The 13,358-nt window shown below is 54.9% G+C and overlaps 1 protein-coding gene across 2 annotated transcripts in view; it reads right to left on the reverse strand.

Annotated features, from left to right (window-relative positions):
- MAP1S (microtubule associated protein 1S) overlaps positions 1-13,358 on the reverse strand; it is a 40,018-nt gene that overhangs the window by 16,726 nt on the left and 9,934 nt on the right. Inside the window, exons 3-7 of one of the 2 annotated variants that reach the window (XM_021079065.1) lie at positions 11,959-12,228; positions 7,552-7,653; positions 5,799-5,881; positions 4,590-4,730; positions 1,535-3,893 (exon numbers count right to left, since the gene is read on the reverse strand). In XM_021079065.1, coding sequence (XP_020934724.1) covers positions 1,535-3,893; positions 4,590-4,730; positions 5,799-5,881; positions 7,552-7,653; positions 11,959-12,013 — 2,740 coding nt within the window. In that variant the 5' untranslated portion in view covers positions 12,014-12,228. 2 annotated transcript variants of the gene reach the window in all.

The raw sequence follows: 13,358 nt of genomic DNA on the forward strand, positions 1-13,358 counted from the left end.
GATCCCACTCCAGGCTGGGGCCTGGTTGCCAGAACCAACTGTGCGAATAGACGGTTGGAACTTTCAGGCCTTCCCTCTATTTCTGGGGAGGAGAGAGGGGCTTGAGGTTGAATCAATCACCACAGACCAAACATTTAGTCTACCATGACTATGTAACAAAGCCTCCATAAAAGCCCCCAAAGGACAGGCTTTGGCCCTTTTGCAGAGAGCTTCCACATCAGAGAAACAGAACGCTTCGTGCCACCGTGCAGGGCCCCAAGCTCCATGTGGACATAAGATCCCTTGTTCAGAACCTTGCCTTATATATCTCTTCACTGTTCCTATCCTTTAATATCCTTTAATAATAAATTGGTAATCTAGGGAGCAAATGGGTTTTTCTGAGTTCTTTCAGCTACTCCAACAAATTAATCAAACCCAGTGAGGGGGTCATGGGAACCTCTGATTTAGTCAGTTGGACAGAAGCACAGGTAACAACCTGGCCTAGTGATTGGCACCTAAAGAGGAGGGCGCTCGTGGGACTGAGCCCTTTACCTGTAGAATGTGGTTCTGTCTCCAGGCATACAGTGTCAGAATTGAGGGGAACTGTGGCCTACCTGGCTAGTGTCTAAAAATTGGATCCAGGAACACTTTCTAGTGTGAGTGTGAGGCAGAGGGTGCTTACACGACCAGGCCCAATAGAAACCCTGGGCCCTGAGTCTCTAAGGAGCTTCCCTGGTAGATGGCCCTTTCCACATGTTGTCGCAGACACAGTGCAGATCTCAGGGAATGCACCACGTGGTACGTGATTCCACGGGGAGAAGGCTCCAGAAGCTTGTGCCTGGTTTCCCTGGGGCTTCCCTCCATGCCTTTCCCTATGTTGATCCTGCTCCATATCCTCTGCTGTTACTAAATTTAGCCATGAGCATGACCACACACTGAGTCCTCCCAGCCAATCATAAAATCTGGGGGTGGTCTTGGGAACCTCGACACACATGGGTTTAATAAAATATACTATTACAATATAACTTCACCTGGGAGTTCCCAGTGTGGCGCAGCGGAAATGAACCCGACTAGGAACCATGAGGTTGTGGGTTCGATCCCTGGCCTCGCTCAGTGGGTTAAAGATCCAGCCTTGCTGTGAGCTGTGGTGTAGGTTGCAGGTGCAGCTCAGATATGGCGCGGCTGTGGCTGTGGCATAGACCAGCAGCTATAGCTCCAACTGGACCCCTAGCCTGGGAACCTCCGTGTGCTGCAGGTGCAGCCCTAAAAAGCAAAAAATAAAATAAACTTCACCTGTTTCCGTAGCTTAACATGGCTACGGAAAGAGTCACCATGATGGATGTGCCCCCATTACTTTTCCATTGAGAGTACTGCTTGAGCACCTTGGAATTGTAAGAGCTTAAACAGTCAGGCTAGTTTCCATTTGATAGGAGAAACTGAGGCCCACTGGGGGTGGGGGGTGGGGAGGAAGAGTAGCTAAGACCACACAGCAAGTAGGGAACAGGAGGACTTGGGCAGGGAGCCCAGTGCAGGACTCCAGCCCCCAGGCACTTACCAGATGAACCTCGAGTGGTCATCTTGGGGACCGAGGGCTTCCTTGACAGGGGTGCCCGACTTCCTTTGTCACTGGGCTCGCTCCGGGCGCTGAGTGGCCGACTGGCCCGGTCCCCACTGGCCAGCCCCTTGGTTTTGGCAGCAGTCCCTGCAGTGGCTTTGGGGGCGGCAGTGCCGGGGCTGGGGCGAGTGAGGGGCTTCCGGGTACGGCTGAGGCCCTCTCTCAGCCGAGCCTGCTCCGGGGGCAGCATCTCAGGGTCCACCATGCAGATACTGGGTGGGGTGGGTAGTGGTGGGGGGATCTTGAGGGGATCAGGTAGTGGGTCACGGCGAGGGACTCCAAAGCCCTCTGTGTCCTCATCTGAGTCCGCGGTTCCGGGGCCAGCAGGCAGGGGGTCCGAGTCAGAGAGGGTGGGCAGGGACTCACTGACGGATGTGGGTGGCGTCTCCTCGGCCCCTGGAGCGCCTGCCCGTTCTTGGGACCGGGCGCTGCTGTCATTGGAGCTGCCAGGAGATACGGGTGCCGGTGCCATGGGCACGGCCTTGCGGTGCTCAAACTCACATGGTGACACCAGGCACAGGTCCACATCATGCGGGGAGGCTGAGCGCCGCACCCGAGGGCCACAGAGTGGGAGGCTCAGCCCGGCTTCGCTCGAGGTGGCAGGCGGTGGAGGGAGCACCTGCTCAAAGGAGACGGAAAGGGACTCGTCCACCTCTGTGGAGTGTGGGGAGCCCACCTCAGCGGGTAATGAGGGCGTGGTCACTGTGGGGGAGGCATCTGGCCCTGCCTCTCCACCACGCAGTGGGCTCAGTGACAGTGGCCCACAGCTCTCAGTTTGGCCCTGGTGGGCTCCGGCAGGAGAGGGCGAGCACGGCTGGGGGGTGTTGGTGGCCAGCAGCAGCTCCAGTGTCTTCTCCTCCAAGCTGCCGCCATCCTCCCCAACCGGGCTCAGCCCCAGCTCCAGGCTGCTCTCCTGGCTGGGGGTGGCCACGAGCTGAGGGGCTGGGGAGCCACAGGCTTCTGTGGGGGGGCTGGCCTCTCCACATCGGAAGCTGGGAGGGCTGCGGGGCCCATTCTCTGCCGGTGGGACACCAGGGCGTGGTGTGTTGGGTGCTCTGCGGGGCTTGGGAGCAGCTTGGGCACCCGCCTTCTTGCTGCTGACCACAGCGGAGGCCGTCCGGCGTACCTCCCTTGGCTCCCTTGCCCGAGGGGCACTCAGCTTGGGGTCCTTCTTCACCTCCCGGGGGGGCCTGGCTTCTTTTTCAGCCCTGCGAGGGGCCTCGGCCCGCGGGGGCTCCTTTCGGGTCACCCCGGGGCGCTCCTGGGCAGGCCTGGAGGGCACCGTGGCCCGGCCCTCTCGCCTCAAGCTGTCCCGGGAGCCGACGCTTTCCTTGCTCTCAGCTCGCCGAGGCCCTGCCAGGTCCTGGGGGGTCACCACAGGCTCCCGCAAGAACCCCAAGTGCTGCAGGCGGACCAGGCCATCCAGGAGGCGAGCAGGAGGCGTGCAGCCAGGGAACAGCACTCGTACCACCTTCTCAGCGGGGCCTGCTGGGTGCCACACCAGCAGGGCGCACACGGAGGCCAGTGTGTGGTCAGCAGCAGCCGAGGGTGGGTGCAACACGTACATGTCCAGCCGGCCCACACCCATCTTCTGGAAGAGCACTGTGGGCTCGGCCGGCAGCGGCCCGCGGTGCAGGGGCAGGGGTGTGATCCCCAGCTGGGCCAGGAGACTCAGGGCCAGCTCTGCCTCGTCCTCGCCACGCACCAGCCGCGAGGCGGCCGCCCGGGCATTGAGAAACACAACCCCCAGGTTGGGGGAGATCAGCCTGCGCAGCCGGTCGTCCCCGGAGCCCCCGCCAGCAGCTGCCTCATCGCGCTCTGCCAGCTTGCGCCGCAGCAGACTGTTGAGGCCAGGGAGGCTGTCGGCGCCCGCGTGGGTCACCAGCACGGCATCCACCCGGTCGAGGTGCCGCACCAGCTTCCAGAAGCTTGACTTGGGGTTAGAGCCCCCGTTGACCAGCACGGTGAAGCCGTTGACAGCGAAGAAGGCAGCATCCCCGAGGCCACCAGGGAAGATGTAGCAGCAGGGCCGGGCGAGCCGGAGGAAGCCCACGGAGGCCGGAGGCTCGAGCAGCTCAAAGGGGGACGGCAGCTCCAGCGACTCAGCCACATACTCCAGGAACTCACGCAGGCCTTCGGAAGCCGGCAGGTGCACGGGAGGGTTTAACTGCAGCTGGAGCACGCCCTGGAGGCCAGACACTTCAGGTGCCAGCTGGGCCCAGTCACCGAAGGTCGGACAGGTGATGGTGAGCTTGGGCGGGTCCACAGGTGGGGGTGTGGAGGCCAGGAGATCCCGGATCTGTAAAGGGGGGATGGTGAAGGGGGCACCTGGAGCCAGGCAACAGCCAGCCCCTTAGGGAGACTAAGCAAAGACAGCCCTGATCTGCCTTGTGGAGCTGGGAGCAGCTTTTGCCCACCCTTGTTGCCCTCAGGACAGAACCCAGTGCTCGCCACAGCCCAGGAGAGGCCATGGTCCTGCTTGCCACCTGTTCCCCACCTGCCCTCCCCCATCCTCTCTCACTCTCCCTGCCCCAGGGCCTTTGCACTAGCTGTTCTCACCTCCGAGAGCAAAGCTTCCTCCAGGAAGGCCTTCCATACGCCACCTTGCACCCTCACCTCTGTGTACTGGTTCTTATTTCACCATCACTATATTACTCACTACAACATGAAAACATGGTTGGCCAGAGGTTTTTTGCTCATTTGCCCCACCTAGACTAAAGGGTCCAGAAGGGACCCCATCTAGTTCTGCCCCAGATGGGACCTAGAATCTGGGGTACCCCTTGAGGCCTCTGGAACATCTGCTGATCTACGGGCCCAGCCTCGGACCACACACTGTAGTGAGTAATGGGACTGGGCTCTGACAACATATGTTGTCACTGTCATTCCACAGGGGAGGAAGGGATGTTGCTCAGTGGGGACAGCAGGTGACTGGGACCACTCAGCCCAGTGGGGAGAAACCAGAAATCAGAGGCAGGATGGGGAAGGGATGGCTTACCTCTTTGTCCCCCAGGACCTGGAGGAAGTGGCGAGGTGAGAAGCCCCCCGTCTGTAGCAGCAGTTCCCCTGTCTCCTCCAGGCATGGCCCAGCCAGCACCAGCAGCTTGTGAGAAGCAGGGTCCAAAAGAAGATTCCGGAGCTAAGGGAGGAGGAAGTGTTCAAGGCCATATTCTGTGCATTGAGATAGCCAACACCCCACTTCAGGGTCGTCCCCAGCCCCAAATCTATATATAACCACTCACTCCTGTCGCCCCAACATCCTAGCCAGTGCTAAACTAGAAGCTGAGATTGTAGCCTATGGGCATCCTGCTGGTCTTTGTGTACCCGCCCCCACCAACTCCTGCTCAATCTAGAAAGCCCAGCTCCAATGCCCCCTCCTCCTGGAAGCCCTGATGCCCCAAGCCCACCCCTCCCACTGGCCCAGCCCCAATGCCACAGGGAAGAAGGTACTGTGTCTGAGTCTGTCTCCTCCAAAGCTCCTTCAGGGAGCGTTTTTTTGTTTTTTGTTTTTTTGGGGGGCCTTTTAGGGCTGCAGCTGCGGCATGTGGAAATTCCCAGGCTAGGGGTCGAAGCGGAGCCACCACTATCAGTCAGCCTATACCACAGCCACGGCAACATTGGATCTGAGCCGCATCTGCAATCTACACCACAGCTTAGAGCAACACCAGATCCTTGATCCACTGAGCAAGGCCAGGGATCCAACCCACATCCTCACAGATACTAGTAGGGTTCTTAACCCTCTGAGCCACGATGGGAACTCCCAGGGAGCACTTTTGATCAGAGGAATCAATCTGCACAAGGATCTCTAGATCTGGGGCTCTATCTTGTTCATCTTTCTCATGGAAAACTGAGAGAAGAGTGCAGATGTCCACAAGTCAGAAGTATTAAGAAATCAATTGAGACAATTACTGGGGTCCAGAGGGAACACATAGGATGCAAACATCAGCCAGGTCTTGCCTTCCCACCTCCAGACCTTCCCTATCCCATCCGTTCCTCCCAAACTCCAACCTTTTCTGATTCTACCTGCTCCCATCACCAGCTCTGAGAAGGGAATAAACTGAGGCTGGTGCCATCACGTGAGGCTTCCTGGGGGAGGGGCACTGCTGCTGGGTATCAGGAGCAGGACTTCAGGCAATATGAAGTCAGAGGACAGGGAATGGTGCCCACCCCAGCAGCCCAATTCCCCCAGGAGCCTACCGTTTCCTACCTCGTCACATAGGGATTTGTCTGATGGATTCAGAAGGACCAGCGTCTCCAGGGTATCTCCACGGTGGTGCAGGCTCCGCTGGCCTACGGGGGAATCAGGCCCTGTGAGTGTGGCACTGAGCCCCATACGTGGGGGTTAGGCTGTCCTGGGGTCAAGCTCTGCCTCACTATGTGACCCCAGGCAGCCACAAGCCCCTCCAGGACTCTGTTTCCCAGGAACCCCAGCCAGGGGGTCATCCTGGGATTAACAGGCATGTGAGAGCTGCAGGTCAGGATGAGGCAAGAACAGGAAACCCGCCTGTGGCAGGCCTCGTGCAAACACCAGTGATGACAAGGCCTCTGCTGCTTGAGGCCCCAAACTGCAGCTGCCAGCCCCTTGGGGGATGCCGAGGTCACCTTCATTTTATAAACAAGGAGACTGAACCCAGGGAAGTCCAAGGAGGGGACACCAGGAAAAGAGTACAACATTGGCAAGGGCCCTGAGGCATGATTGAGCTCTGTGTGTCTGAGGATCAGGAAGTGGCAGGTGGGGTTGGAGCAGGGGGTTCTGGGATCCAAAACTTTGTCTGTCCCCTAGAGCCCAGATATATTCCAAATATGAAGCAGCACCGGGCTCTGGGTTTGGAGAGGCAAGGATACTCCACTGCTGGTAACTTTTTTTTTTTTTTTTTTTTTGGCTTTTCAGGGCTGCACCTGTGGCCTATGGAAGTTTCCAGGCTAGGGGTCGAATAGGGCTGCAGCTATGGGCCTACACCACAGCCACAGCAATGCCAGTTCTTTAACCCACTGAGCAAGGCCAGGGACCAAACCCACATCCTCATGGACACTACTCGGGTTCATAACCCACCGAGCCACAATGGCAACTCCTGCTGGTTACCTTTTATCAGTTTATCACAGGCTTCTTATCACATACGGATATTGCCCCATCAGGTGTGGAAATTAAGGCACAGAGAGAGGAAGTGCCGCCAAGGTCGCACAGAGCAGACAGGATTTCCAGTCCCCTTCCCCCCATAAAGTGAGGGTCAGGAAGCCACCAGGAACTGCTGGGACAATGAGGCGACAGACACTTCCTTCCCCTCCTACAGCAGCCCAGAGGTGACTCAACAGGCTGGCTGAGGCAGGGGGAGCTGCAGGCAACAACAAGGCCCTGCCTAGCAGCTGCTCTGTTCACCCTGGTCACCCCAAAATCCCCAGAAAGCCACAGGCAGTATGGGGCAGGTGCAGGAATCTCGACCCCCTCCCCAATCTTGTTTTCTCAGCTTCCCGTCCATTAAGTATCTACTGTGTACCTGGTCCTGTGCAGGAATCAGCCATAAACCAGACACAGTCCCCGCCGCCCAGGCCCATGTTCCACCTTCCAGTCCTGCTCAGCAGCCCCTCACTTTCCAAATGTCCTGTCCCTTCACCCGGACCCTTCCCTCCACCCTACACACCCGCCCCAACTGCCTCTCATCCAAAAAGACCCTCCTCATAGGTTTCCCTGCCCCCACACCTGGCTGCTGCATCTGTCCAATGGGGATAAAAACACAAGTTCTTGCCTTGGATGGGGTGAGGGGGTGATGACCAAGGGAGTCAGTTCTGGCTCAGAGCCTGGCCCTGCTCTGCACTCAGTAGACCTCTGCTGTATTATTTCTGTGGTTATTTACAGCCATAACCCATCCCCATGCCTGCCACACTACTGGCACTCAGAGAACATCTCCCCAGTGAATGAGCAGAAGGGGAGCAGGTGGGGCATGCAAGGTCCCCAGCCTCACCTTTCACAATGTTGGAGAAGGTGGCCGAGTGCCGGGACACGAAGACCTTGAGCTGCTCATTGAGGCTGCAGATGCCAGAGTCAATGTCCCAAGACCGGATGCCTGGTGAGGAGGATGGGGAAGTGAGGTGGGAAATCGGTTGGGCTCCCCAGCCCCTAGAATATTTCGCTAACTAGCATCTGACAAGCAGGGCTGCCACATCCCGCTCGCCTCAACCTGCCCCTGCACCTCGCAGCCTGGAGCTTCAGAACCACCCAATCACCCAAAGGATCTCACTGCATCTACCATCTTGGAAGCCAAAGCATAACAGGCATTTTACAGAGAAGACTCAGGACATTGGCAAGAAAGTTCCTGCCTCCTAAACAGTCATCTCCTCTCCTCCATCGTCCTCCCCACTCGCGTCACTGTTCCTTCATCCTGCCAGGCACAGCTTCCACTTCTGAGTCTCTGCATGGAACTGTTACTGTTCGCATAACCCAGAGGCTCTTCTCCCAGCCTCCCCACCCTTCAGATCCTCTCTTTGCAGTCTTCTGAGCACTCCCGACATCATTTGAGCATAAAACATGACCCATCTCCTCACTTTGAGTCCACCCCTCCACTAGGCCGTTAGTTCTGTGAGGGCAGGGCTGAACCTGCTGGTCCCCATTCTAGCCTTGATGCCCTGTGAGGTAACATTCCCCAAGCACGTGAACTGAGACGTGTGCTACCGTCTCATTTTACTGGCCTGATCTGAGAGACGCAGATGAATGAATGCCCTCCAACCACGGTGTGGGGTGCACCACGCCCGCCGGTCCCACCGTGACAAGCGGTTGCAGGTGAACTTTGCAGGTGCACCTATGACTCACCTCCTCAGGTGCCAAATCCCATAGGCAGGCCGCACCCGCCCACACCCCAACACCCCAATTAGCAGATCCTCATGTAGCAACAGAAAGTGGGCCCCGGGGGCTCTGGGCCAGCTCCTCCCTCCAGGATATCCATACTGCTATGACCCGGGGATTCGAGGCGGGCCGGGAGGGCAGGAAGCGGAGCCGCTGCCCCTGCTGCCCAATAGCGCAGGTCCCAAAGCCCAAGCCTGTGTCGTTCTCCTCCCTTCCCGGTCTGTACCCCGCTCGGGGCGGGGCAGCCCAGCCCAACCCCATACGCTGCTTCCTCCACGAGCACCCACGGCCTCTACCTGCGCCATGTGCCTAACCGTAAGGGATCGCAGCCCAGGGACCCCTGGATCCAGCCGCCCCCGGGTCCCCGCCCCGGCCGCTCCATCCTCCGGCCCTCGGGCCGAGATAGGCGATCGCGCCCCCTTTCCCGGACCCCGCGTCCCCAGGCGGGGCCGACCTCGTTCAAGCTCCTCCAGCACATAGGCTAGCAGCCCCGGGGACCCGCACTCGCCGCCCACCACCAGCAGCAGCGAGCTGGGTGCCTCCGACGCCCCGGGCCTCGCCACCGCCGCCGCCATCTTCGCGCCGCCCTGACGCTCCCGGCGCCCGCCCCACTGTTCCCGCCCCTTAAGGGGGCAGGACCGGAAGGGCTGAAGACCCCGCCCGGAAACCCCTCCTAGCCAGTTGTCTGCCCCCCCCCCACCCTTTGAGGTCTAGGGAGATGGGGGTTACGGACTCGGATGTCATTGGGCACCCCTGCCCAAATGACAGCTGATTCATTCATTCATTCATTCATTCATTCAACAAACCCTCACTGTGTGCCCACTACATGCCAATCAGAATCTGCCCTCTGCAAACTTATCACATCACGGTGGGCCCAATCAGAACCGCGTCCCAGATGGTCCCAGTTCCCTATGTCAGGGCTTAAGCAGAGAAAAAGAAGGCTATCTCTGAGGTGATAGATGTGGTTGACGGGGCAACAGACAGTCACGTAAGGCACAAGTTAGAGCACCAGGCAAAGTTTTAGAGGTAGGAAAGTACTTGTGAATTTGGGACACATTCCGAAGCACTCTGGGCCTGGAGCAGAGCACCGCACTTATTTATTCTGCACCTACCAAATACCAGGCATTTCACTCCATTAGCTCACTGAATACATGCATAAACCTAAGGTCAGTGCTGTTGTTACGGCTATTTCAGAGGAATGGAAAGAAAACAGACTTGGAGAGATGAAGTTACCACACCCATAAGAAAGAGAGAGATTCAATTCCAGGTGAGCGCGATTCTAGATCTAACCTCTGAAGGGACTGACTGGCACACATGGGCACCCCTCTCTCCCCCCAACAATCGCATTCAGCCCTTTTTACCCATGACGGCCATTACTTGCAGAATCGTGTTGCATCAGACTTTTTGAACGTGGCCCATACCCACGAAGGGCTGGGTTGTCTCTCTCAGGAGTGACCGCCCCATCTTGAGAGGTATACAAAACCAATCAAGACAAATGAAAAGAACTGGGATCAGCCTTCCACTGCCCTTCCTTATCTGTTCAACGGAACTTCCTCCCTGGTCAGTGTGTAACAGTCTCTGGCCACGTGCTAACGTCTGACATTTGAAAGCTCCACTTCCTTTCTTTTTGGCCCTGGCATCCTTCCTCTATCCTGGTCCCTGCCCCTTGGCTCTCTTCCCTGTTTCCTAGCTGCCTATGATTTCTTCTATTACTGCTCTCAGCAATAATAGGAGTGGGTGTGTCTATGTCAGATTCTGTCTCCCCAGCTGGGGTAGGACATTGTTGGAGGCTGAACCAGGCTGAGGTCTTTCTGGGGTCCTGGCCTTTTGCAGGACAAGGCTGGGCATCTGGGAAGTGCATGATAAGGGGTTGAGAAATGGGAGTGAAAATCTCATTCATCACCATTCATTCGTTCACTCATTCATTCATTTATTCCTTAATGTGTATTTATTTGATTTGAGTCAGGACTGGAACCTAGGACCTTCTGCCTAAAGTCTAGGCTTTTCCTCTTGCCCAAGGCTATGAGTTATGATCATTAGTGTTCATTCTTTTTTTTTTTTTTTTGACTTTTTTTTTTTTTTTTTTGCTATTTCTAGGGCCGCTCCCTCGGCATATGGAGGTTCACAGGCTAGGGGTCCAATCAGAGCTGTAGCTGCCAGCCTACGCCAGAGCCACAGCAACGTGGGATCCGAGCCGCGTCTGCAACCTACACACAGCTCACGGCAACGCCGGATCCTTAACCACTGAGCAAGGGCAGGGACCGAACCCGCAACCTCATGGTTCCTAGTCGGATTCGCCAACCACTGCGCCACGATGGGAACTCCTAGTGTTCATTCTAATTGGTCTTAAAGGGCCCTGAGATGCCAAGGTATGTCTCTACCAGGGGCTTTGGGAGCTAATGTTCTGAGTGTCCTGGAGTCCTGAGGTTTTCCTGTTCCAGAGTGTCCCCCAGTCTGGGGACCCTGGTGTGGGGATTGTGGGGATCATATCCCAAGATATGAAGAAGCATCTGAGGACCATTTCTGAATTTCCAGGCAGTAGACTCTGGTCACTGCCTTTGTCCACACCCAGGTCCATGCCTGTTTCCAGGTCATCAGTCCCCAGAGGAGTCAGGTGATGGCTTTTGGGGGGGGAAATGGAACGCTAGATCTTCAGAACTGCTGGATGTTCTTGTCTCCTTCCCCTGGCAATTCTTTTCTCTTTTTAACATTTTTGTTGTGGTTAACATAGGCATAGTCAAGTTCACGAACGGTGGGAGTGGAGGTTGATGAAAGTGATGACGCTTGGGCCGGGATCTATGTCATTCCCAGCCCCTGTCCATTCCTGAGACCCTCCAGTTGATGTTCCCTTCCCTCAAGGTGACCATGACCCTGATCTCCATCACTTTGGCGAGTTTTACCTGATTTTGAACTTCACAGAAATGAGATCACACGGGGTGTCCACTCTTGGCTCTGGCTTCTCTTGCTCCTTGTGAGGAACAGACATTTTGTTCCTTTTCACGGCTACGTAGTACTCTTGGGTACCATCCTTTTCTTTTTATATTGTGGTAAGATTCCCATTGTGGCCCAGTGGTAACAAGCCCGACTAGTATCCATGAGGACGCAGGTTCTATCCCTGGCCCTGCTCAGTGGGTTAAGGCTCTGGCGTTGCCATGACCTATGGTATAGGTCGCAGTTGCAGCTCAGATCTGGTGTGGCGGTGTCTGTGGCATAGGCCAGCAGCTGCAGCTCTGATTCAGCCTCTATCCTGGGAACTTCCATATGCTGCGGTTGCAGCCCTAAACAGCAAAATAAGTAAATAAGTAACTAAGTAAATAAATAGTATTGTGGTCAAATAAATTTAACATATTATTACATTTTTAACCATTTTAAGGTGTATAATTCAGTGATATTTAGTATATTCACAGTTTGTGTCACCCTAATATCTAGATACAGTTTGTGTGACACTAGTACCTAGCTCCAGAGAACCTAAGCCATCCCCATGCCCATTAGCAGTCACTTCCATTTCCAACCGCCAGCAACCACTAACCTGTTTTCTGTCCTTGTGGATTTGTCTGTTCTGGACATTTCAAACAATGGCCCATTCTCTCTGACTTCCTTCACTCAGCAAAATGTTTTCAAGGTGCATCCATGTTGTATCATGTGTGACCACTTTATTCCTTCATGTTTTATTGGTCCATTCATCTGTTGGTAGATGTTTTGGTTGTTGCCACCTCTTTGCTGGTGTGAATCGTGCTGCTGTAAACATTCAGGTACAAGTGTTTCTCGAGCATCACTTTCAATTCTCTTGGGTCTGTACCTAGGAGTGGAATTGCAGGGTCATATATGGTAAATCTATATTTAGCTTTTGAAGAACTGCCAGACTGTTTGCCATAGCAGCAGTAACATTTTACCTTCCCACTGGCAGGGTACAGGGATTCCACTATCTCCATATCCTTGCAAACACTTGGATTTTTTTTCTTGCTTATTAGAATCCCTAGGTACCAATTTTTCACAATTTGTCTATTTTACCTGTTAGTGGATATCTGGGTTGTTTCCAGTTTGGGATCATTATGGATGATCCCAAAGGCGTTTTGAGCCTTTCTGTGCAAGTTTCTTGGGGAATATACTCTTTTCTCCCTCGTACATGCTCAGGAATGGGATGGTTGAGTCAGGAGGTAAGAAATCACCAGGCTGGGAGTTCCAGTCGTGGCACAGTGGTTAATGAATCCGACTAGGAACCATGAGGTTGTGGGTTCGGTCCCTGCCCTTGCTCAGTGGGTTAAGGATCCGGCGTTGCCGTGAGCTGTGGTGTAGGTTGCAGACGCGGCTCGGATCCCGCGTTGCTGTGGCTCTGGCGTAGGCTGGTAGCTACAGCTCCGATTGGACCCCTAGCCTGGGAACCTCCATATGCTGCAGAAACGGCCCAAAGAAATAGCAAAAAGACCAAAAAAAAAAAAAAAAAAAAAGAATTCACCAGGCTGTTTTCTCAAGTGGCCTGTGAGGGAGGCATGCCACGCATGTCTTAACCAACACTTAGGCTTCAGCCTTTTAAAAAATAACTCTGTTTTATTGAAGTATAGTTGATTTCCAATATTGTGTTAGTTTCTGGTGTACAGTTAAAAATACATATATATACTACTTTCCATATTCTTTTCAGTTAAAAATACACACATGTATTCTTTTCCATTATGGTTTATTACAGGATATTGAATAGAGTTCCCTGTATTATCCAGTAGGATCTTCTGTTTATCCATTCTGTATATAATAGCTTGCATCTGCTAATCCCAAACTCCCAATCCATCCCTCCCCCACGTCTCCCTCCCCCTTGGCAACTACAAGTTTGTCCTCTATGTTTGGGAGTATGTTTCTATTTTATAAATAAGTTCATTTGTGTCATATTTTAGATTCCACATATAAGTGATATCATATGTGTTTGTCTTTTGCTTT

This window comes from Sus scrofa, chromosome 2 (assembly GCF_000003025.6).
Source record: "Sus scrofa isolate TJ Tabasco breed Duroc chromosome 2, Sscrofa11.1, whole genome shotgun sequence".
NCBI classification, from domain to species: domain Eukaryota; kingdom Metazoa; phylum Chordata; class Mammalia; order Artiodactyla; family Suidae; genus Sus; species Sus scrofa.